Source organism: Opisthocomus hoazin, chromosome 10, assembly GCF_030867145.1.
Source record: "Opisthocomus hoazin isolate bOpiHoa1 chromosome 10, bOpiHoa1.hap1, whole genome shotgun sequence".
In the NCBI taxonomy this organism is placed as follows: domain Eukaryota; kingdom Metazoa; phylum Chordata; class Aves; order Opisthocomiformes; family Opisthocomidae; genus Opisthocomus; species Opisthocomus hoazin.
The window spans coordinates 17,301,981-17,327,683 of NC_134423.1; the positions used below are offsets into that span (position 1 = coordinate 17,301,981).

General features: G+C 39.8%; 1 protein-coding gene across 5 annotated transcripts in view; it reads right to left on the reverse strand.

Annotated features, from left to right (window-relative positions):
- Nucleotides 1–25,703, reverse strand: part of TCF12 (transcription factor 12) — a 178,901-nt gene that overhangs the window by 88,168 nt on the left and 65,030 nt on the right. For all 5 annotated transcript variants that reach the window (XM_075431890.1, XM_075431888.1, XM_075431886.1 and 2 more), the window contains one exon: nt 22,377–22,479. In XM_075431890.1, coding sequence (XP_075288005.1) covers nt 22,377–22,479 — 103 coding nt within the window. The remainder of the gene's footprint in view (nt 1–22,376; nt 22,480–25,703) is intronic.

The window sequence follows — 25,703 nt, forward strand, 5'->3', positions numbered from 1 at the left end:
AACCTAGGAAGCCAGCAATGGGGGAGGGAGACTGGACAAACAGTATCTATTATAATCACAACCAGTATCCCTCTTCCTCAGCCATGAACCATGTCTTCTCCATCTGCTCAGGTACTCACCTCAAGAGCTAATTAAAACCACTAACAAATTCATATCCATGTGATAGTGGTTCAAAGGAAAAAAAAAAAAAAAGGCTGCTATTTTGGATAAGGAAGGCCAAGATTTCCAGAGTCTCAAAAACATAAGCGTTTTGAAAGAATCTCCAAAACTGGTATCTAGAAGGTGTCTGCTTTGCAGATAGAAAACCACCCAATTTTATTTGGAGTATAACTCAAACACAAGTGCACGTGAACACTGAAGTCGTCTCATATAGCTCTATTTGAAATCCTAAATACGGATTTATGGCCCTTATCCTTCAAACAGCTACATACGTGTTCAACGGGATTATGCGTGCTTAAAGTCTCTTAGATGTAAAGTATTTGCAAAATTAAGATTTACCTTGGGCACACAGATCATTCAGTAGGACGCATTAGATTTACACTGAATTTTGTTACACTCTAAGACATTTGGACACTTCCCACTATAACAGGCAACCACTGAAGTAAACAAACTATTTCAGCAATATTTTACTTCCTTGTATTACAAGAAGCTTATAAGCATCATTTTTTTCCTAAAAGTGTACCATCAGAGCATTGCCAAAGCATCATAATGCTAGTTAAATGGTCATTTTGCCTACGATTAAAAAAAGTCATCATAATTTAGTAAAAAATCAGATATTTGTTTCAAATAGCTTTGTCCACACTATCCTAGAACATTATGTATTTCTAGAACTGGAGCTATATTGAAATATTATGTAAACTGAAACCACTGGAGATATTATTTGAAAAATCTCATATGTGTATGCATGTATAAGTAACAACACTTAGCACCTATGTTTTCAGTGTATCCAAAGCCACATACATACACAGTTTCACTGAGATTTTTTCTTCCCTGAATAAGACCCATTCTTTGTTTACTACTTTTTAATTCTTTTTTCAAAAGTCTTTTTTTTCCAATTACAGGCAGGAAATAAAAAGAAATGCAACTCTTTTATGTAAAGTAAATCCATCTGGATGTTTGCTGCATCCTATATTATAAACTTGTGATCCCCAACCAGAATGAGTTATAGTGAAGCTGCAGGCAAAATTGTCTCCATATACCACAATCCATTATACCTGTCAAGTTAATGTTCCATGTTGAGCCATATGGCGTGGGTACACACTCAACAAAGGAAATTCCTTAAACTTGTTATAATCAGCACTTAACAGTCATCCAAAAAACCTGACATAAACAGCTTTATTGTGTTTTGTGCATTTCAGTTGATATCCATGACAAAAAGAGGAAGCTTCAGGAAAAAAAAAGGGGAGGGGGGCAGTAAAGTTGCAATAATCAAAAGGGAGGGGAGAGAGAGAGAGAGAGAGAGAGACTGTACATTTCATAATTACACAACATTTTCCTTAGCAAGTGATTTTCAATTACAATAAAGCTCAAGCCTCCTGACACTGATACGCTGTGCCAGATTAACAAGAAACAAACAAAAAACCCCACCAAAACCCCCTACATCAATACCTCATTTTCAATGCAAATAAGAAACCCTATAGTTTCAAAGTGCCTGACTCACGTAAAAGATTCTCAATTTAAAAAAACCCAAGAAATTCATTTTTAGTTGTCCTGACTTTGGAGAGCAGGTTTGCCTTCAGTTGTTGTATAATTACCAAGAATTTAACAGTCCTTCATTAAGAATATGGTGATTTCTGTAAAATATCTTTCTATGCATGAAGCGTGGGTCACAGCTGAATTAAGGACTCCCAGAAGCCGCTGCTACCTGGCACAACCCATCACATCAAGCCTAAGTCAAGGTACAAGTAGAGCAGAACTTCATTCCAGCCCCCGCAGTGACAACAATAAAACGCTGAGAAAACACACTATCAAATACTGAACTCAGCATCAATTTCTGTTAATTACAGCCTTGTCAGCAACGTGATTATTCAAACAGCTCATGCAAATGTTAATGAGTCCTTATTTGCATATTTATTTTTTCCTTTGTTGAAATGTCATTGATTATTACATTCTACAATGATGAATGCTGCTGATGGTGTGCTCTGATATGTAATTAGTCATTAAGTGGAATGAATAGATCAATTATGAAAAAGGAGTGAGATTAAGAAATATCAAACAAGACCGCCCAATGTAACTATAGAATTTTTTTTAAAGGAGCTAAAATAATTTCTTGGCATTTAAAGTGCAACATCAGTGGTTTTCAATAAATAAACTACTACTTTTCTGAGGTTAAATAAGATCTTCCACATGCGCTGCTACTTGGGTAATCTAATTACAATAGTGGAGCGCTTTTGTAAAAACAGTCAGCAATCCGCAGAGTAACGTGCAGGTTTGGGGGTTCGGGTGTCGTATCCCCACGAGCACACCAGAGCCCATCTGAGCTCCCAGCAGAAAGGAGCCCAGCGCTCGCTGCACTTGCAGCAGCCCCACTTTGTTACGAAGGCAGAGGCTCGCGCTGCCGTTTGCCAGCGCCCGCTCCAACCCCCCAGCCAGCGCTCGCCGCCTGCAGATGAAGGGGAAACGGGAGAGAAGAGGAAGGAAGAGGAAAAAAAAAACCAAACAAAAACAACCAACCACCAACAAAAAAAACCCCCCACATTACTGCAGACCAGATGGGAACATTCCACATGACCAAACCAATCAATCACCTCGGTGGGGCGCAGGTGCAACACAGGCGTGTAGCAACACACCATTTCACAGTCTATCGGGCACAAACACATGGTCACCAATCAATGGCACCCCCAGGACTTGGGGGGGAGGCTCTCTCGAGCCTTACTGGTCCATGCCTGATGACTTCATAATCACACATCATTTCATTCACTGGAGGATACAAACCAGCATTCTAATAACCTTCCCCCGAAACCGGTCATGTTGTGCATATTAATAGAGTGCCGGGTAGAGCTGAACGACCGGCGCCACGCTGCAATCTGAGCTGAGCTGGCAGGAGGAAAGAACCTGAAGCTACGAACTTCTGCCCGAGGAAGGACAGCCGGCTCAGACCCCGATCAATGGCAGCGTTATTCATTTGGCCAAAAAAAACCGTGCACGACGCTTGCACCTTTCACAAAGCAACCCCTGAACAATAGCAAGCAAGCAGAGATAAAGGACAAAGCAGCATGAAAAATCAATGGAAGAGCATGCTCCTGTACGCAGTGATACGTTAGACAAAACTCTGACACAAACAGGACCACCGGTAACAAAAAAACCAAAAGTTAAAACTGTAAGAATTACCTATATGCTTACCAATACTCCCAGTGAAATAATTTTATTTCTTTTAAAGCAAGTATCGCAGATTAGTTTCAAAACGGGCAGATAAAAAAATTACACAACACGGTGTGATCACACCACCCTGAGACTCGAATCGGAGCACTGGCTGCTTTTGACTACTTTGCAAAAAAAGGCCAGTTACCAATGTCAATTTATGTTTGTGTTATTGATGACTTTGGAGTACAATAAACATTACAGACATAAGGATATGGAGATATTTTGGCCAGATCTTATCACACTATACTGTTCAGTATTTGCACTGTTAAAAAGATACTCGGGAAACAAACGTGACAAGGAGTGTATCTTCTCTTGAATTTACATTACGCCTTGGGGCTAAAAGTCAAATGAGTTGCAACTGAAATGCAAAAGACTAAACAAATTCTTAATACGCACTTCTCACGTTTAGAATGCTCTAAGTGCCCAGGTAGGCAGGACTGCACCATTTGGTATCAAAGCAGAGAGCTTAGCTTTGCTTTTGTTTTTCTTAAACTGATCATATGAAGAGCAGACACCTCTGAACTACACACTTAAATCAAGCAGGCCTAACATCTGCTGAACCACCTCAGCTTTGCTTTCGGGCATAAATTGCTAAGAACTACTTGGAGAAATAAGTATAGCAGGCATGATAAGAGTATAGTCGTTAGGTTGCATCTTCTAGCACTGCGTGTTGCTTCAGGTTGCTGCAGCAATTACTCCTCTCCCATCTGGGAGGCTACACAAAGCGATACTTTAATTCATTAATACAAGAAAGGGAAAAAAAAATCACATCAGAAGTAGAAAGCACTTTTTTTTTTTTTATAGTTAGAATCCAGATAATTTGGGGATCTGTACTGCTGCAGGCCCTTTTATCTTCTGTCCTTGGCTTCCTCCCTTCCCTATCTCAAAGATCTCACAAAAATGCACAAAAGCATTTGCATTTTGCTCTCTATTCAGTGTCTTAGTATGATTCACCTTTCCACAGGGCCAAATCTGAGTCCTGTACTCCAAAAACTCCTCACGACAAAAAGGTGGCAGACATGGTGTTGTTAGACAGAGAAGCACAGAAGGGCTAAAGAACAAACGTAAGTAACATCAAAGGAATATTCACATCCTCTTGCAGCATTATGTTGACCAGCAGCAGATGAGGAAGTGTTCTCCCTCACTAGAATACAAAAATCATTAATCAATAAATCATTACATTAAGGGCCTGACGACCATTTCTGTTCTGTGCACTTACAGAATGCTAATTACTGTAGTATCTGGGGAACCTACAGTGCTGAAATGAGAGTATCTTCTTCAATAAGATCAGTTTTCTAGATTAAATTCAGCGCTTCTTTTATTCTGAAAGCTCTTGAAAAGAAATGAAAAATGTCACGTAATGAATTAAGCACTAATACTAGTCACACTTCATATGCAACACAGGGCAAGCTGATGGCCATGCTACAGACTTGACACGTCTTAAGAGGCAAAGAACTAACAGCTGTCAGCATTCACAATGGAAACGGCTGGGAGAAGTTTGACAAAGAATCTCATCCAAAATGAAAATGCCTCAGTAAAGCTTACCCTTACCTGGAAACATTCAGCAAGAGGGATAACAAGAGGACAGTCAGCACAAGTGTCCCGGCCAGTCTGAGCACCTCACACGCCTTCCCCGTGCTAAAATGCTACATGCGTGCAACCAAGGACATGCATGTCTCTGGCAGGACACCAAACCTTCTTCTGGTCCGCAGACAAAACTGAGCCCCTCTTCTGACTAAGGTGGGAAAGGAGTGGGGGTTTGCCTGCTTGCAACATACCTAAAAAGGCCAAGACATAGAAAGCGAGGGTTCAGCTCAACATACTGGAACTAGAGCACAAAAGGGTAAGACCTACCAGAGGAACTTCAGATGAAAGGGTATTCCAAGATGGCAGCAGGTGGTACTGCTTGTGAGCAAGGGGCTTTCTACAAAGACAGCATCAAAGGCACCAGAGGCAAATTTTAACGAACTTCTGAAAATAATTTTTTAAAAGTGCATGGCATAGGTATCAGGGATCCAGCTGTTACATAAATTATACAGGCTGTAAGGACATCAAGAGAACAGCAACAGATTTTAATCAGTTTGTTCAAATCCGTGAAAGAGTCATGACAACAGTAACACGAATCTTAATCCATGCACTACACAATACATACGTCCCAAGATATTTCCTACAGCAAAGGACTCCAGTGAAAATTTGCTTATACTTCTTACCCCTATAATATACAGAAGCAAAGTGATCAATAAAATATTATATATAATTCACAAGTATATATTATATAAATGAGTAAAATTTATCTTGTGAGAAGTAGCCTTGATTTATTCATTCACTAAACATTAGACAAGCATCACCATTTGGAAAGCAGGAGCTAGAAGTTAATGAACAAAACAGTTATAAAAAAAAAGGTCTTCTCAGCACAATGATAACTGGTTACAAGGTTAACCTGAAATAGAGTTCTGCAAGAAGTACTCACAGTATCACAAGCATAGCAAAATCAGTATTTACAATAAAGAGAGGTAAAAATGTGTTGGAACTTCTGACAGGTGACTGAAAGGGCTTTGTGACTTCTTGAGTAAAAATGGTTAAATGCGACACAGTCAATGCAAACGTTATCTGGACAAGCAAAAGACGGGTTTGCTCAATACTAAAAAAGCTTTACAAAATTCATTCAACAAATAAAACTGAAAACATAGCTAAAATTAGGTATATGCTTCCCTTAGTAAATGCAATTCTTGCAAGCATTCAAATCCAAAGAAGATCTGTAACACTATTAGGAATGGTTTTTAGCTACTGTACCAACATACAAACCCAGCTAACTGGAATGCTTTGAAGTTTAGATGCAAGCTACTGCTTAACTGGTTCCTTTTATCTAACCCTCTGTAGTGACATTACTCAGCTTCACCCAAGGTCAACACAAACTACTCATTTTACCTTTTTCCTAACTGGATTCCTTACGATCAGCTGTGAGCATCAAGCTGTCTGATTTCGATTCAGACTTCACAGCTGGATTCATTATAAAAAAAAGGAATATTAAACCTTGGACAGGCATAACTGGCTTTGACTTCAAAATAAGCATTTTTGTAACCAATCATGCTACACTTTCAGGTATTAAATAAAACTCTCATTCCAATACAATTTTTTCAATGCGACGCAGACTGCATATATTTAAGAATTTCCAGTAGCTGTCAAAGTCGCAAATGCAAAAAAACTAACAGACCCAAAATTTTTAATGAGACATTAAAAAAAAAAAAAAAATCAGGAAAAGGACCAAGAATATATCTTCTTTCACTAAAAGTCTCATTGCAAAGAAGAGTTGGAATTACACTGAAGCTGATGGTTTTTGTTATTATTTTTAAAACTATGAGGAATGTTTTGGGGTTTGTTAGATACTAGATACCGAGTTGGATTTTAAGGTGCTGGTATCTTTTACATTCTCAACAAAAGGAAGGATTTTTAAAATACAACAGAGAGAATGCCTACACTACTTAGAGCTATTTTATATTTAAAGGCTGTTCTTGATAATGAAAATATTTTCCGCAAGATGGATAGTTATTCTAAAGAAAGAAAAAAGAAAATCGATATCCTCAGGGGAAAAAAGAGAAGTCTCTGGAAAATTTTTTATTTAGATTTGTCTTCCAAAATAGAAAATGGATGAGCAGCTCCCTCAACAATGCTTAAAGAAAGCTCAAATAAAATGTACTTGCTGTAGTTTGTCACTTCCTATGTCATATTGTTGACTTACTACTTCTAGAAATTCACAAAAAGGGGAAAGATGCATCCTGACACAACAAAACGGTCAACACGTACCATTTTAAACCACTGAATTTGAAAATGGAACAATCTGATATGAATTTAAGTTTACCTGCTACATATTCAAACTATTTAAAAAGCATGAATTGCATTAAATCCTAAAAACACTGGGATATATTTTAAAAATGTTCTTCATAGGGTGGTCCCCCAGGCTCCCCATAGCAAATTTAGGGACCTCTGCAAGGACACAGCTGACCAGATATCTATTCAGTATCTCGAAACTTCAGGTTTTATTACCAGCTGTCACGAACCCTGTCTTACAGGCCAATACAAAGAACGTATCCAAAGAGAGACACCATCAGGAAAGCTATGAAAACTCATTACTCACATTGGTTTGTAGCAATAAAGAAAAAAAAAGAAGGAAAAAATAGGAAAACACATTTTGGACAGTATCCTGCAGTTACAGCCACTTGACGTGATTCTTGTAACAAAATACAGAAATAAATAACCTTCAAATGAAGTTCAAAGTGACACTGCCTTTTTAAAGCCTAACCAGTTCTTTTTGCGCCTTATTTCTGATTTTGGTCAGCAGTGTCCCCTGCATATGTATTCATATATGACATGACCCCTTCTGTTATTTACAAGCAGAAATAAAATGTGAGAAAGATTGGTTTTAGTACTTTCTGCACTGGTCAGAGCAGAGTAAGCTCAGATGGCTGGTCAAACAGACCATCCGCAGGGAGACAGAGCCACCCCGGAGGCTCCGCGGGCAGAAAAATCTTTCGGCAAAGTGATTCATCCTGTGTGGCAAGATGACTGTGACATCTAAAGATTCTTGCCTTGAGCAGCATGGTACACACTACAAGGGATCAAGCCTTCTGAAAAGCATCCACGCACATCTCAGAAGCTCCAGTAAAAAGGACATGTTTTAAATAACAAAATACTGGACACTAAAAACGCATATGTGAATTTGCTTTTTGCCACGGAAAACCACGAAGTTCCCCTTCAGCGTGTCTGAACGCATGCTGTTGACCTCATGTAGAAACAAGCAAATGTTTACTCATTTGCATTCAAACTCACTCTTTCGAGTCGAACCGGAGGATGCTTTAACATCTGGCTCATATTCCTCCCTCCAGTGTAACTAAACCATAGCCTTGCAGGTTTGTTTAGAAGTTGGCTGTCAATAAATGATTATGTTTCCACTTCAAAACATGTTTTCCTACAGTGGCTTTTATTATCCTCTTGCCCATTCACCACAACTTCTAGACCTCTTCTAAGAGAGGATCAGAGAATGCATTACTACACCTCCACTGCAATATGAGGACAGTTTTGATCTTCCAAACCCAGTGCATAGTAATCTGTCCCGTGACAGCGAGTGCTTCCTGCACTACACAGCAGCCCCATTCTGAACCCGCCCTTCAACACCACTGAGAAGACACTGGGCTTGAATGTACAAATGTCTCACAAACACGCAGAGACCCACGCTGGAACAGCAGCAAGATGACTCTACCATGGCACCCCACCAACAGCACTGGCCAGTAACAGGCGCACAGAGGAAGAGGCACAAAGAACCAGAGCGAACGTGAAGAACGACATGCTCTAAATTTCAACGGTCCAGTGTTATAGCCAAGGAAGTACCACACTAAGTAACAACAGAGCATAATCACATTTAAAACTTTGTTTTCTTTATATTAATGATGAAGGAATCAAGAAGAAAAGATATCTACAAAGAGCAACACATCTGCACAAAACCACAAAAAATGGCCTTTCTCAAAACAGTCAAAGAAGCCAACTGCCCAAGGAAGACAGACAAGCCAGGTAAAGACAAGAAAAATCCCAAAGTGCAGCTGAGCATGAGCCTGATGGAAGTGCTCAGGTGGAACGGCGTACTGACCCAGACGGGTGCATTCAAGGGACACACGCACAGGTTCAAACCTGCAGAGTATAATTTTACTGTAGTTTTACTATGCGGTTAAAGACAGATGATTCTGTTGACTATTTCAGTGTAAATTAAAGTTTACATTATTTTCTACCTCTGGTGTTCTGGCATCTTCTGAAAAATAAATTGGACCAATGACACATAATTGTGTTGCATTAACAAACAAGAAAGCAACATAAAAGTACCATCAAGAAAATAGAAGAGATCGGATAAAAGGGGAGCGGCAACTTTAAAAACATAGCCTTCAGTTCAACAGCGGCGCTGAAATGGATTATCCAGGGAATAACGATGCTTTAGAGCACAAGTTAAAAGAGGAAGAAAAAAAGTTACTGGAGCCTGGGTAACATTTTCTCCCGATGAATCACTGCCTTTCAATTTGGTGTTTTATTTCACATTGGTTTACTGGCATTTGCACTATGTCTCTATCATGAGACCAAGCTGTGTCTATGCTGGGGGAAGAGGGGGAGGCACACAAAACAGAAACTCAGAGGAGTACAGTCCGCAGGGAAGCTTGCCTCCTTCCTATTGCAGAATGTCAACCAAGCATGAAACAGCCAGCTAAAGTCAGCATCTTGAGTTCAAGACATTTGTGCTCCAAATGTTCTTCTACGTAGGTAAAATGAGATATCAATACAGAAAATCCTCTATAATTAAAAAATTGTTCTTTACCTTTACTCTGTTCTAAATATATTGCTGAAAGCCCACTGATAGCAAACTACCCTACATAAAATGGTTACCAACTGGAGGAACACATGGGCTTTTTCCTTCTGCCATCAAACCATATTCCTTTTCACAGTTTGCAACTGTACCACTGACCCAGCAGCATTTGTCTTCTGACCCCTCTCCCTTTGCCCCTCGCTCCAAAATCCTGAAGGAAGAGGTTTGTACTCCACTCCTTCAAAGCTTTACAAAGTTGTTGGGTTTTTTTTACCATGTACCTTTTGAACCATGTTTCTAGGAATACATATCTCTAATGTAATGTCAAAAATATAAATGAAATAAAGAATATACACATATAATGGACAAAAATACTCATTACAATTGTGCACAGGGCTTAGTGCCAGATAGCTGTCAAACAAAGGAACAAAATCATACAGTTGTTTGGCACTGAAGGCTGGAATCATTGTGAAACATGCACTGTTTATAAATTGTCACTGATGAATAAAAGCAGTGAACAAAAAAATTAAAGGCAATGCAGCCAAGCACAAGAAAGACAAGCCAATCATCGCTCCTCCTCCCACCACTCTCGGTAATCAAACAAAACAAAATAACCTCCAAGCCCCCAGTGCGCTGGGCAAGCACAACGTAGCAGGGCAAGGTATGCTGAGTATTGCCTGAACTTCAGCTTGTGCTCTCACAGCTCAACCCAAAGTACCCAGAAAAGCGATATATTCAGACACCTGAAAAAAAAAAAAAAAAAAAGGCACGTGTATTTCTCAGCTCTGTTATTTATACAGCAATATTTTGAACACTAGTAATGCTGGTGACATTTATCTTAAGGTTAAAAATATTGATCCCAGAAGATGTAAAGAAAAATTGTTTCAGTGATGGTAAAATATATTAGCAGAACACAGCGCCGCTGAAAAAAATATCACCTCGCCTATCACTGAGAAGAAAGATTTAATTCATGTCAGGTGAAAGGATGACATTTCTCTAACTATGAAGAAAGACAGAATTGTATCCTGGAAAATCAGCAAGAGCTCAGTTGCTGATCTTGCATATCTGCACCAATTCCAGTATCTTTCAAACTTAAAGCTGTGTAATAACGCAACACATCTATATGGAAGCAAAAGTGCTTCTAAAATTAAAGAAAAAAGAACTTACAAATACGCAAATAAAAATCTAATTTTTTGACCGATACGTAGAATATTAATATGTGCTAGATGTCTTCTATAGTGTAACACACACAAGAGCTTCTGCAAACTCCTCTGCAGTTCAGATGACGTGACCAGCAGGTTCTCTACAATATTTCATAAGGCAATGCAACCTTCAAGATAGGCAAGGCATATTTAAGAAATGCTGTTCTATAAGAATTGTATTTTTGTAAATCTCTACTCAAGCAGGTCAATCAGCCTGTAGTTTAAGTTGGGAAGTACCTCAAGACTCCCAAATAAACACATAAATAAATTAAATCTGAGGTGACTGCTTGCAATGGACTAACAATACGTGAAACATAAATGATGTCATTGGAAAGAAATTAAACCAGACAGAATCAGAAGTGTTATTTATCACAGCAAAATAGTAAAGCAAACTTCACTTCGCTCCTACGATAGAGAAAACGTACTTCAAACTGCATACCCTGATAAAGAGGGTACAAGTACACTCTTACCTATCTCTGCAGAACTTTTTTTAAACATGATACGAACTTATTTATGATACAGTCACACATTTAGGTATTCAGTGCAGACCCCAGGGATCAGCTTGAAGCTTACAAGACTGTTAACAAGTCACACATTACTCTCAAGATTTCTGCTTTCTACGTCCCATTGTGTAAGAGGAAGAAATTGCAAGACACCTTATTTGTCTGGCATTTGTGCCTAAAGTGCCAGGCTTATTTTAGAGGTCTCCATTACACTGGGAAGTAAACTAAAATTTCTTTAGTTGTCGTGATGACAGTACTGGTTCTGCACATGGTCTGTACAATCCCAATTTGAATTTACACATTTTACATTTACACATTACATATTTTAGTGTGCTTGGTTCCCAACTACCTTTAAGGCTCACTGCCAGACCTCATCAGTTTTAGGAAAAACTGTAAAATCAGTCTCAACTTATTTCAATAGTAATCTTTGTGTTTCTTCCCCATTCCTGTTTCAATGAACCTTTTTTATTTCACCACTGAACTTCAGGCTACTGCTTTCTTCAAAGGAATCAGTAGCAGTAATCCCAAATACTGTCAGTTTCTTTAATCCTATATATACAACACATAAAATGATGTATCAACTCTCTGTCCTATTTCATCTCCAGACGGGGGACCCCTGTGAGCATCTTCAAAAAAAAAAAAAAAAAAAAAAACCAAAAAACCAACACCCAACCAAACAGCACCCTTCCTCCACCAAATGCCATCCTGGTGAGGCTTCCACACGTCAGGGGAACAAGGTTTCTGTTTTTCCAAGTGACCCTCCAAGTGGATGCCTAAGAAATAACTCCACAGAATTATCAGCCAACTTCCCAACACACATCTGTGTTGGAGTGACAGAAGCTGAACACCCATCAGAAAGCCACAGCTCTCAGCCTTCGGAAAAGCGTAATAAGACAGCAACCAAGAAAGCCTCGCAAATAAAGCCAGACACTGCCATTGCTTAAGAGTGAGTTGCAGTTTCTCTGGTGTTCTGCACATTTCCACTACCTGAAAATCTTTCACTCACTTTTCAGAAACAAAACTTTGGTGCAATATTGGGCTGGAATGGAAGCGTCCAGACGTTATTTTCAAAATCACAGAATATCACAGAATAGTAGGGGTTGGAAGGGACCTCTGTGGGTCATCTAGTCCAACCCCCCTGCCGAAGCAGGGTCACTTACAGTAGGCTGCACAGGACCTTGTCCAGGCGGATCTTGAATATCTCCAGAGAAGGAGACTCCACAACCTCCCTGGGCAGCCTGTTCCAGGGCTCCGTCACCCTCAGAGGGAAGAAGTTCTTCCTCATGTTCAGACGGAACTTCCTGTGCTTCAGTTTGTGCCCATTGTCCCTTGTCCTGTCACTGGGCACCAGTGAAAAGAGCTTGGCCCCATCCTCCTGACACCCACCCTTCAGATATTTGTAGGCATTTATTAGGTCCCCTCGCAGCCTTCTCTTCTTCAGGCTGAACAAGCCCAGTCCCCTCAACCTCTCCTCGTAGGGCAGATGCTCCAGTCCCCTCACCATCCTTGTAGCCCTCCGCTGGACTCTGTCCAGTAGCTCTTCATCTTTCTTGAACTGCGGAGCCCAGAACTGGACACAGTACTCCAGATGAGGCCTCACCAGGGCAGCGTAGAGGGGAACGAGAACCTCCCTCGTCCTGCTGGCCACACTCTTCTTGATGCACCCCAGGATTCCATTGGCCTTCTTGGCAGCCAGGGCACACTGTTGGCTCATGGTTAACCTGTCGTCCACCAGGACACCCAGGCCCCTCTCCACAGAGCTGCTCTCCAGCAGGTCCACCCCAAGCCTGTACTGGTGCATGAGGTTGTTCCTCCCCAGGTGCAGGACCCTGCACTTGCCCTTGTTGAACCTCATCAGGTTCCTCTCTGCCCAGCTTTCCAGCCTATCCAGGTCACGCTGAATGGCAGCACAGCCTTCCGGTGTGTCTACCACACCTCCCAGTTTGGTGTCGTCAGCAAACTTGCTGATGGTACATTCCAACTCTTCATCCAGGTCGTTGATGAAGAAGTTAAACAAGACTGGGCCCAATACTGACCCCTGGGGGACACCACTTGTCACCAGCCTCCAACTAGACTCAGCGCCGCTGATGACAACCCTCTGAGTTCTGCCATTCAGCCAGTTCTCTATCCACTTCACCGACCACTCATCCAGCCCACACTTCCTCAGCTTCCCTAGGAGGGTATCATGGGAGACTGTATCGAAAGCCTTGCTGAAGTCAAGGTAGACAACCTCCACGGCTCTCCCTTCGTCTACCCAGCCAGTCATGTCATCGTAGAAAGCTATCAGATTGGTCAGGCATGATTTCCCCTTGGTGAATCCATGCTGACTACTCCTGATAACCTTCTTTTCCTCCACTTGCTTGATGATGGCCTCCAGGATAAGCTGCTCCATCACCTTTCCCGGGATGGAGGTGAGGCTGACCGGCCTGTAGTTCCCTGGGTCCTCCTTCTTGCCCTTTTTGAAGATTGGAGTGACATTGGCCTTTCTCCAGTCCTCGGGCACCTCTCCTGTCCTCCAAGACCTCTCAAAGATGATGGAGAGTGGCTCAGCAATGACATCCGCCAGCTCCCTCAGCACTCGTGGGTGCATTCCATCGGGGCCCATGGATTTGTGGACATCCAGATTGCTTAAATCATATTAAAAAATTTTGTTTTCTTTTGATGATACCTGTTCCGTGAGTCCACTACATAGCTGAAGCACTGCACACCCACAGCAGCTTACGACTCTGGGGAAAATGCAGTGGCCACTCAGGCAGCTCACATAAACAATAGTATTGGAAGCAAACACCTTCATGTACCTAAAAAATAAAATTACATCCTTTATGGGCTTGCTCATTCGATTTCATCTGTTTTACTTTCCCTCTGAGGTGCCTGCGTATCTAAACAAAGTCAGGTTTCCAGCAGCAACAAACATTTGACTCACTAAAATGCAGTCTCTAAAGAAAACTACTAACAACTTCAAATCATATTAATGCAAACAGTATAATGCTCCAAACCGCAAAAGCCACTTATTTTGGCACGAGCAGCGTGGTTACAACATTTTGGTTGATCAGTTCAGAATTTAATCGCTGGATACAGGCTGCTGCATTTACTAAAAACTGGACTGCTAGTAATTGACAGGCTACAGCTACACGCACGCAAGAATGAAAAAAAATTAATGGAATGAAATAGAGATTAAGTAAATGATTTCTATGCACCTGGCGATAAGCAAACATCTTTATTGCAAAACAAAGACAAGCCATGAAAAATTACAAAATTATCTTTTAATCACCAGTGAGCTTTCTACAGTCTCCTATTTGAACAGGATAATAGTTATTATGTAGGTCCCTAAGCAACTGCCTCGTGGGGAAGTTACATCACCAGCTCGGGAAAGCATCGCCCCCTCCTCCCTTCTCCCTGGAAAGGAGCTTGGCGCCTTCAGACAGAGTGAAATGCAAAATCCTGCAGCTTCACCCAGCTGATCCCATCCACTGGAACACATCTACAAGTGCCCAGGGATGGCAGGAACCGCAGGAGAGAAAGATGCCCTTTCAGCATTTCACGCACTGATGAGCCTCGTAACAGATAAACACACCCTGCAGCAGCTAAACTGACACGTTATAACAAAGAGGAAATGCAAGACTTAAAAATTTCATCAGATTACTATTTATTCTCCCTTTCAGAGGCAGAGTACACTCTGAATAAATCAACACTCCTATGTATCAGACCACATTAACTAAAACCCAAGCTTTTCAGAACAAATTTTATCAGAACTGGAATACTTCACAATTCAAAAGCCACCGCCTTGCAGATTTGGATTCCCACACTGGCAATTCAGAAGTACTCCATTCGACAAAAATTCCGGGTTTAGGCGTAAACGAGACCTTTCTGCAGAAGGCAGCATTTCCCCTTCCCCCAGCGTGACTCACACTGGTCCCACTTTGGTGTGTGCTGCAAGCCAGCGGCAGCGACGCCGCAGCCCAGGGCCCACGCGAGGTGCGAGCACAGCTCGCCTGCCACGCTGCCGCCGTGCAGAGGCTCCCACGACGGCACCTGAGGCGCTGGCGGTACCCAGCCAAACGGCACCAGCAGCTCGCCTACCCAATGTTAGGCCACAGAGTTCGACACGTTTTCAGGGACAGACCTCTTCACCCTCTTAACTGTCAAAAAGAAAACCTTTTTGTTTCTTCCCTGGAACCACCGCACTGCAGACCACGTCTGGAAATGACTCCAGTGGTGATGCGGGGATTGTAAAATCCTTCGGGACCCGCACAACGCTACCCGCGCGGGCTAAGGACCCCCGCCAGGCAGGAGGGAGGCAACACGAAAGGAAAATGAGGAGCACATGAGAGCCATTCTTTGGTGCGAGTGGAATTTATTTAACATATTACCGGGGGGTGGTGGTATATATAAATCTGCAACTGTACCAACAGATACAAAACATCACCGTGACTCTTGAAAGCTGCAGCCTACAGCTCAGCGGCTGCGCGCCGGTGGTGCGCAGCATGCCAGGCCCGAGGTTCTGTGGGGCCGACTGACGAGGGTCTGACCCTGCCCAACACACCACACCACAGCAGGGACACAGCCAGATGCAGAAACACCCCCAAACAAAAGCACAGGCGCACTGCTAACATTTTGAAAAATTAAAAAAAAAAAAAAAGTATCTCAATTTATTCATGGAGATTCTGCACATTCACATATGAAGCAAATTATATATGTAGTTATCTGGAACCCAGGAAGAAATCACTGAAATTTAACTTAAAACATTACTCTGGGTTCAAAATTTTCACTATAAATAACAAAATAGTACAAAATTCACATTAGGCTTTTAGCCAATCTATAATATTACATAAAAACAGCGTCAATTAACCAATTAAGCACAGCAACATGCCCCAAAAGCAAACATTCTTAGACAGAAATTTACATGTAAATTTTCCATTTGCCAGATATATTACATGCAATGATTTGGGAAACTTTTTTTTTTTTTTTTTTTAAAAACAAAACAGAAGCCTATCTGAAGCAAAAAGACACGAAGATTTACTGGGGTAAAGCAATGGCAATGCTTACTTTGGGAAAAGTAGCCATGGTGTATCATGTACAGATGAGTTGACATCTTGGTATTTTTAGCTTCGATAATCAAAAGAAAAAGTGATGTGATAAAACATAAAGATGATGCTGTGAAACTGTATGAAGCCAGTTACTGTAAAGTCAGTTTCCAGGAAATTTTCCAGCACGGGAAGTTTACAGTCTATGGCTTGTGGTGGACCTGTGCCTTAGAGCAGGAGACTTGCACCCCTAAGTACTGTAACTGTGGATGAACTTATACTTGCATCTTTTTTACTAAGAGAAGTTTTGCTTTCCTTAATAAAGAAAAGCTAAGAGTTCACTTAGGCTACAATAACATTTGACAGATAACTATGCACTATGTGAAGCTTATTAGCTATCCTTTTACAATTTTCTTTCAACTTACTGTCCTACTCCTGTAAAATGAGATGAACTGAAACACTTGTCATAATCTTTACTGTGCCCCTATTTTGTCATTTTCTTCTTTTAACGTTCTCCTCTTTCGTCCTAATGAATTCCCTGATGGATTCAAAATAGTCTATCCCCACTGTTCTCCATGTTAATACCAATGTAACTGCGTATAAATTATTTTAGATCAGTCTCACCATTACTCACGTCTCTGGAGATCCTTTCCATTGTGATGTCTATTTTATTCCATGTGTTAAATTAGTAATGACTACAGAAGGCAATTCAAGGAAATCTAACAATTATTTTGGACAAATACAAGGTCTTGTCAACTCACTACTCGCCTCTGCCCCCTCCCTTCCTAAAAGGTAATTAAAATAAGATTCTTAGAAAGAAAGAAAGAAAAAAAAAGTATCATTCTTAACATTTCCCAATTTAATAACTATTTACCCTTGCTTGCTTCCTACTGTTGCCTTCACCATCATAAAGTCCTTTGATAATAAGCTCTATCACTTCAATTCCAAAAGTCTTTTACTGAGGTGCTACTGAGGAAGAAAAATAGCAGTTAGTGCCACCTGAAGATTAGTTCAATTCTCAACTGAGAAACAATTCAGATGCATGTCTTAATTGTATTTTATAGTCCAAAAGCCTCTCCTTTTACTGAGAATAACCTTTCCCATATTAAGGTTTAAAATGCTTACATCACCTGTTCAAGAACAACATCAATACTGGAAAGCTTACAGACGCTTCAGCTATTTACCATGTTGCTTCAAAAAATGTCCCTAATGTTCATCTTTTAAAATAATTACCACTCTATCCAAGCCAAGTGGAGTGCTTAACTTACAAGTCAAACAACAGAATTTACAATAAAAATTTGACATAGTAACTTCACTAGTTTGAAAGACACACTGGCAGAAGCACAGCCAATCTTACAAGCCTACACAATCAGGCAACCGAGTCAATTAAGTGAACAATAACTAAAATTAGAAGGCATCCCAATACATATATTGATTGCTCATTTGTATGATTGATCAACAAAACGAGTCTTCAGTTTCACAGTAACTCAAAAGACTGCCTTTGAAAATTCATGGCATTTGGCCTCAACTCACAAGCACCTCTCTGCTCCTGCTGCTCTTGGCTCCACACGGCAGTTTCTACCCAGCATATACCTATTAACCACCTGCTACATGGGGTACAAGACAGTTCAACGCTAACAGAGAGTACAACAAATGGTGTGCATATATATATATATATCATTTACTTGCAAGCCCAGTTTTGTAAAGCCTGATGACAAATCACCCAAGCGATTCAAGCGCTTCAAGTACAACCAACATTAAAAGAAGCTGCACTGCAAAACACCCAAAAAGCATTACTCTGCTGCCATTAGAGAGTACCGTGTTTGGTTCACTCACCTATTTATTTCAATTAGGACAAGAATCAGGCTTAGCCTTTATATTCACAGTATAGTTACAGTATAAGAAATTGTATTTTGACTAATGGTCTGAATCATTTATAGCTCAAATTACTGTAACAAGCTTCTACTCCCTCCCTCGTAAATACTGCCTGGTGTGTGTCTTGGCTTCCCTGCGTTGTCAGGTTCTCCATGCTCTTAATGCTGGCCATAAGAAAATACCATGGCCGTACCTAGCATGGAGCAGAAGTTAGTTTGTTAGGAAGAGCAGCATAGTCACCACCTCACTAAGATGAAACAGAGACAAGTGTTACTATGAAATAAACTAGTAGCTACAACCTGGCAGCTGGTCTACTAGAGTCAATGGGTAGGTGAGGTGGGGAAGATGCAAATGAATCTGAAATCCTCCATTCCCCCCCAGAGTCTCCAATCATAACAGTTTCCAGTTATCTCAGTTGACAGGTCTTCAAACCCTGTGGCTAGTCCAGGAACACTCAGAGCTCTAAAATTTACCCAATTAAACTGTAAAGCAAGAAATGAGAAACCAAGGAAGTACACTTGAAAGAAAACTCAGAAGAATGATCTCTTTCTGCCCCCCTGGACCGATTTCAATATAGCAACCTTATATTCAACTACCACCTTTTCACTCACTATTGACCAAACTTTTTGAGGACTTTTTATCACACTCAAGCTTGTGGAACTATGTAGTACACAGATGATGAACATGGAGCATAGAAGTTTTGCCTTTATCCCTTCTACCTCTTGGGGAAAGACAGACACACAGAAGTAACGATCAAGAATTCAAGAACGATCTGCTTGCTTTCTTCCTGATAAGCAGAAGTAGTAAAGCTCAGCAGAATAAGTCCAGGGAACAGTACAACAAAATATACACTACCATGCACTTCAAGGGTCCTACCAAAAACTGACCTCTACTTGCAAGTGCAGAGTACTAAAAGGCAGAATAATTACAGAGAAGAGAATCTCATATCCTCGTGAATAGTTTTCTAGAATGTAATTAAACCAGAAAGTGTTGAATAAGCAACAAGTCTAAATGGAGCTACAATACCACCAATATATCTTAGCCTGATTTTCTACATATCTCTATGGATACTAACAGACTATGCTGGTGCCAAGAGGATTCAGTGGTTTTACTTACAATACAAGCAACGGCCCTTCTTTTTTCATACTAGCAAATCAACAGGATAATTCTGGAATTCATTAGTGAAGAACACTAACCAATCCAACATAATAGCTTTACTTCCTCTGCAAAACACTTCAAAAAATATCTAAATGAATATGGAAATGCATCTTTCTGTAGAAAATTGTTCATTATTGAATCATTATCAACTCTTGTTAGACAAAATTTCTCTCTTTTGCAATGTACAAGATCATTAAAATGTTTGAGAGCTCCATCATGAAAGACAGTGGCACTTTATAATCCGCTATCTCTTCAGGCAAATATGCTTACGGCTGAACATAATACACAAAATAACAACATCCCCTCAACACACAATCCTTCCTTTTAATGGTGCTCTTAAGTGTTGACGGCAATGGTGAAATATGTTGTTGCTTGCTCTTTTTTTTTTTTCTTTTAAACAGTTTTTAACTATTTCAGAGATGTGTTTCAGTCATGATAAAATGTTGGGAAAGAATGTGTTTCCTATATCTTCAGTGTAGAACCCCAGACAACCCATCACTCCTTTAGCCTAGTGAGATACTTCCTATAAGGTCACCAAGTTCACGTTCTTAGCCTCCATTTCCTTTTAACCTCTGAAGATCACAGAATAACCAATCAATGTATTAAATACCATCTACAGCATCTAGTAAAATGGATGTTTTCATTCTGTTTATGGGAACATGTCCATAATTCGATACTAACAAACTGTGTAACATTTTTTTTGTCTACAAAACTTAAGAAGAAATCTTATTTTTCTTTTCAATACAGTAATAGACAAAAAACACACAAATACAGACAGTGGTACTACGCAGAAAACTACTCCTCAACGTTTTTACACAGCTTTTGTCATTCTTCTCTCCAAGACTTCAGCATCAACTTCAGACATGCTGCAAAAATTAATGATGTGAAAGTATGATATACAAAGCTGCATCCTATACTGTAACAAAAGTACAATGAATATAATGTTTTGTTATAACAAGCCAAAAACCACAGGTGGAATACTTCTAAAAGCACACTTTTACGGTTTTGAGGTGTACGTTTCTTAGAGATATATACTGAAAGCTTTCTATAATTCTTTGCTGCATATAGAAGCAAATGAAGTACTATTGCTCCAACAAAATCAAATCTGTAAGAACTGCTAGCCATAAAGCATTACAAAACTATTTCAGTTCACAGCTGCTTTGGGCAAGTGACTGACACACACACAAACATCTTGCAATTTATTAATTCCCTCGTCAAAACAACCGCAATGGAGGCGTCTTCTCAAATCTGTATTAATGATGTAATTCTATTATGTCTAATGGAATCACCTAGGCATCTCTCCAATAAAACTGAACAACTAAGCCAATATAGTTGCACCATTTATTTTCTTCATATATTTAATGGCATATATTGTTTAGAAGTTGGATGGCTCGAAATAAAAGCATGACCAAATAGTTTGCCTTTGATAATACAAATTTTAAAAAAATTAAAGTAAAACTTTTCTATGTGTTTTTTTTAAATAAAATTAGTATTGGCTACAAAACCTAGAGCCATTCCATACATGCTACTGATCAAAATATTGGAGAAGCAATTGAAGTAAGTTGTCTTTTTAGTTTGCTGTATTTAAAAGACAACATATTTGAAACAGTATTGGGGGGGAAGCTCTACTCTACTTTACCAAAATAACTAAGGGAAACCACATTTCAGCTTTACTGCCTTCAGATGTAAGTATTACCGACCAAATGACATGCACCCTCTCTAAACAAAGACTCCAGAGACAGTCATATCTTAAAATTACGTATTTGCAGGTTCATATATGAAGGTTTATATGAAATTCTGGTTTCAGCAATAGCTGTGCTTTGTCTGCCTCCTTTCCAGAGAAAATTAAAGTAGTAAACAAAGACTGAGCAAAGTAGAAAGATTTCCAAAAGAAATTGCAGACCACCAGGATTTGGATTTAGGTAATCCACTTAGATTACCATGGCTATGTCTTAAAAGGACAATACTGAGATCACAAAATAGGTCATGTCTACAAGACGCAGAATATATAAGCAAAACAACGTCAAATTTACAAATTCAGAACAAACATTCCAAGTCCTTCCTAAATTTAAGACACAAGAAAAAAAAAAAAAAAAACACAACTGTCCCAAAACCATGTATTACCAAAGAATAAGTATTTTGAAATCAACATTTTTATGCTCCAAACTGGAATAGGGAGAAGAAGAAGAGTTTCAAACAATGCCATTAATACATTAACGTGTTTCAGGTAACACAAAAGTGCAGGCAATGAAGAAAAAGCTTTCAGTACCTAAGCCCTCAATATAATACACATTTTGTTTGCTTGTTTTTCCAGTTTCAAAAGCAGAAAATGTTGGGACACCCACAGGCCTGGAAGCAGTAACAACATCTGCCTAGCAAAATAGGAGTTTGCATCTATTTCTTTGAAGTGACAATGCTTCCAATACAAAAAATATAAAAGAAATTAAATTAAAAATAAGAGGCAAGCCCTCAAATGATTAAACAGAAGAAAAACCTGAAGTAAACTGGTAGGTAGTTCAGGAATCAATAGTGTTAGAAAGTTATATTTTTTAAAATGCACAAATTAAAAAGTGCTATAGTTGTCTTCTCAGCAAAAGTTAAGGGAAGTTTAGCTTTAAAATTATTTAGAATTTACAAGAAAAATGTAAAAATAAAATTGAAATACATCGGCTTTCTAGATCAACCTGAGAAAATCTAGGCGGTTCCTTCTTCTACGAAGTCCTGGACAATGGCCTTTATGAGGAATTTGCCCAATATAAAAAGATTTCAATAGGAAAATCAGTGTTGCTATGAGAAACAGAGCAGCTTCCAGATGCTTGACGTGTCAGGTCTAGACAAGGGAATGAAAAATGTCTCTTTCTGACCAAAGAGGCTTTGAGGGGATACTCGTAAAGAATTACCTACTTACCCATCAGATTTGAGTTCATGAAAGGTGTCGGGGACAATCCTTCATGGGGCCCTAATCGACTGTCATTCAAGTGATCACTGTAATGAGGACTGTCTGCAAAACCCTAGAGAAAAAAAAAAAGACCAGAGTATTAAACAGATTATTTGGCAGCCCTGCTAATTGAGTGTAATGACACTTTCCTAATTAAATGTGCAAAGTCACAACTAGTCATTAATCACAAAAGTTGGCTTTCGGGTCTATCTCTCAGAAATTACTCCCTGCCCACATTTTACTCTCTGTCCCTCCTTTCTTTCTACCCCATCAGACGGAACCACATATTTCTTACTAAGCTGTATTTTCGTGGACAATATTTCTAAAAATTGAACAACACTGAGATATTTTGAATAACACTGAGATATTTTGATATTTGAATCCTCTTGGTGTTAAGCCACTAAACAGTGAAAAAATAGTGTGAAGCAGTCACAACTGATTTTTTTTCCCTAAAGTTTCCGTTGGCACTAATAAAACAACACAGTAAAAAAGGTCAAGAAGAGTCACTGACATTAGGAAAAAAATGTTAGTGCAAAGGAGAAGAAGAAATTCTATTTTCCCTTGCACCCTGCTATAATAATGTTACAGATTAATAAGCATTTTGACACTAACACATTACTAAACAATACAGCTCACTGACAAAAGGTTTACTTCCAAATAATGATTAAATAAACAACTTTGTCACTTGATTTGCAAACAAGCACTCAATAATGTTTTGCACTTTTCTAGCATTAACATCACCAACTTAGCAGGCTTGGAGTGACCCTTACGCAGATGGGAAACACTGGCTTATTGAAAGCTTGCACCAAAGGTATAGAGACAGAAAACACAGAAGTCTTAGGATGCACATATTATTTAACCCAATTACTTAAAATTCTCTTTTGTACATTTCAAAATGCTTTCAAATTTTGCTATATAAAGGTATGAATATGGTATTTGTCATTCAGACTGATCAGATGTGCACTGAATCACCTGTTCTCTACCAAAATATGACAGAGCTGGCACTCCAAATTGCAACTCCTTTGTAGCCTAAATTTCGGAAAAACGGCGTAAACCTTGTCTTACAATTCCCACTTACTTCTCTAAGCCTGCTAGAGAGAAACCTAAAGCTCAGGCCTAATTAAAGGAGGAGGGAAAATTGTTCACAGCTACGAGAAACCATTCCCAGTGCCCTGGGACTACAAAATCATCAATCACTGAACACTTATCATTTTTTCAGACCGCAGGCTCACACTGAAGACAACATTAATGGGGCTGAAACAGGCCTCACTATCTTTGCAGGCACGCTGTCAGTTCTACCAGAGGGCTAGTAACCGAGGGCTAAATAACTGTCAAATCACTACCGCTGCTTATGGATGCATGTCGCAGCTCTTGCTCCTATTCGGCTTTAAAAGCAATCCTCTGGGAGTCCCAACTCCCAAATGAATCTTTGGCTGACTTTATCTACTTCAGAATCAGGGATACACATGTGACAGGCATTCAGAAACAATCTTAGTGACATTTACAACTTGGTTATGGCCACAAGGGTGTCCTCTGGTAACCAGGACCTAGCCCCGTCTGTCAGACAAGCAGCGTGCAGCAGCAGCTGCCAAGGAAACGGAGTGGCTCCTAGCTAAGGTCACCACATGTGGTTTATTTCTGTGCTGAAATGAAACAAAAAAGAAATTAAGTCTGCTGAATAAAGAAACAAAGACTTGCAAATAGAGGACCAAAAAAAATAAAGCTCCTAAGTAGGTAGCTTCCTATTTGGCTGTCCGCTTCTATTTGTAGTTGTGGATTTTTTCTAAAACCTTTTTCCCTAATACTTCAGCTATATTTTATTTTTAAAAGAAAGAAACTAGGAAGGACACTATCAGTGGTCAAATACAATCCGTATCTCAGACATTCAGAACGTGGTGTCTAGATGAGCCCCAGAAACTGACATCTTCAAGAGATCTTTATTTACAAAGTAAATAATGAAACTACTGAAAATGTAACAGGAGTAAGACTCATTTCATACACAGTTACACACCATGCAACACAATCTACCCAATGCACAGGATTAATAATGCTCCTCCCCAAGGCAGTATTGCATATTCCCCCCCCCCCAGAAACAGAGGATTTGGAGAACTGGGTGCACAGTTTACACAGGTAGGAATGTTCTCCCTTCTATCGTTAGAATTCCTTCAAGCGATCCGTCACACCATGTTCTTTCCATACACCCTCTCAGTTTCCCAGAATGCACTTGCACCTAATTACTACAGCATCAAAATTGTATTTCTATACCACTAGACAAATCAACAACTTCATCCAAGTGAAGAATGCTCCAAGAAGTCCTTCACAACACTAAAGCCCCAGAAAACAGAACAGGGGGGCGAAATGTGCTAAGGCATATGCAAGCACTTCAAATAGACTTGTTTTTTCTGTACTTGATTTCAATTTCTAACTAAAATTAAGTGTGTCAGGCATTTCATTCTTTGTCATGCATTACAGAATTTACACTCGTGCGAAGTGCCACCTCTCTCATCCTTCATCTACAGTGGACCTATGTAAAGAGGTCTTAACTTGGCCACCATCCTTGACACCAGTTATTCAGAGTCTTACTAACGAGTTATGCATTATCAGCTCAAGCAGTAGAGTTCTGTTTGGGATTAGAAACCCTGGGCTGATTCCCACATATAACTCACCCACACTAAATGAATACAAAATAACCACAAATACATGCAGTTTTGATTTAGCAAACTTCTTTTGCACTTCACAAAAGCAAATTAAGCAAAATCAGAAGAGCTCCAAGGACAATGATTTAAATTACACAGAATTATTACAGAGCATTCTTCACATTCAAGCTGTACTTCAAATAAAATTGCATTCCTGATACCATTCCTTGCTTTTACATCTGTATTGTTAACTTACATAATAAACAGCATAAGGTTCTACTGGAAAGAGCTTTAATCAACCACAGGTGAAAATTTTAGAAGCTTCCAATAGCTTCTGAAAAGCTACTAGAAGCTTCCAGTTGTACGATCAAGGCTTCAAAAATGTATTTAACAAATATGATACTCTCTGAAAGGGGACTCACTTGACTGCATCTAGACTGGTACAGGCTCCAGGCAGAAACAGGAGCGAACTAGCCATGCCAAAAGCTGTTCTCCCTTTTGGGAAGAACTACTTGACGAGACATACTCTGACCTGACTCTACTGGAACAGGCTGGTGATGCCATTCTTTGGACCACAGGTGGGCTTCCAAAGCTCTTTGGAGGACTTCTACCTATGGTTACCCGCAAGGCAAGTTTGACACAGAAAGGAGACACTCCACGC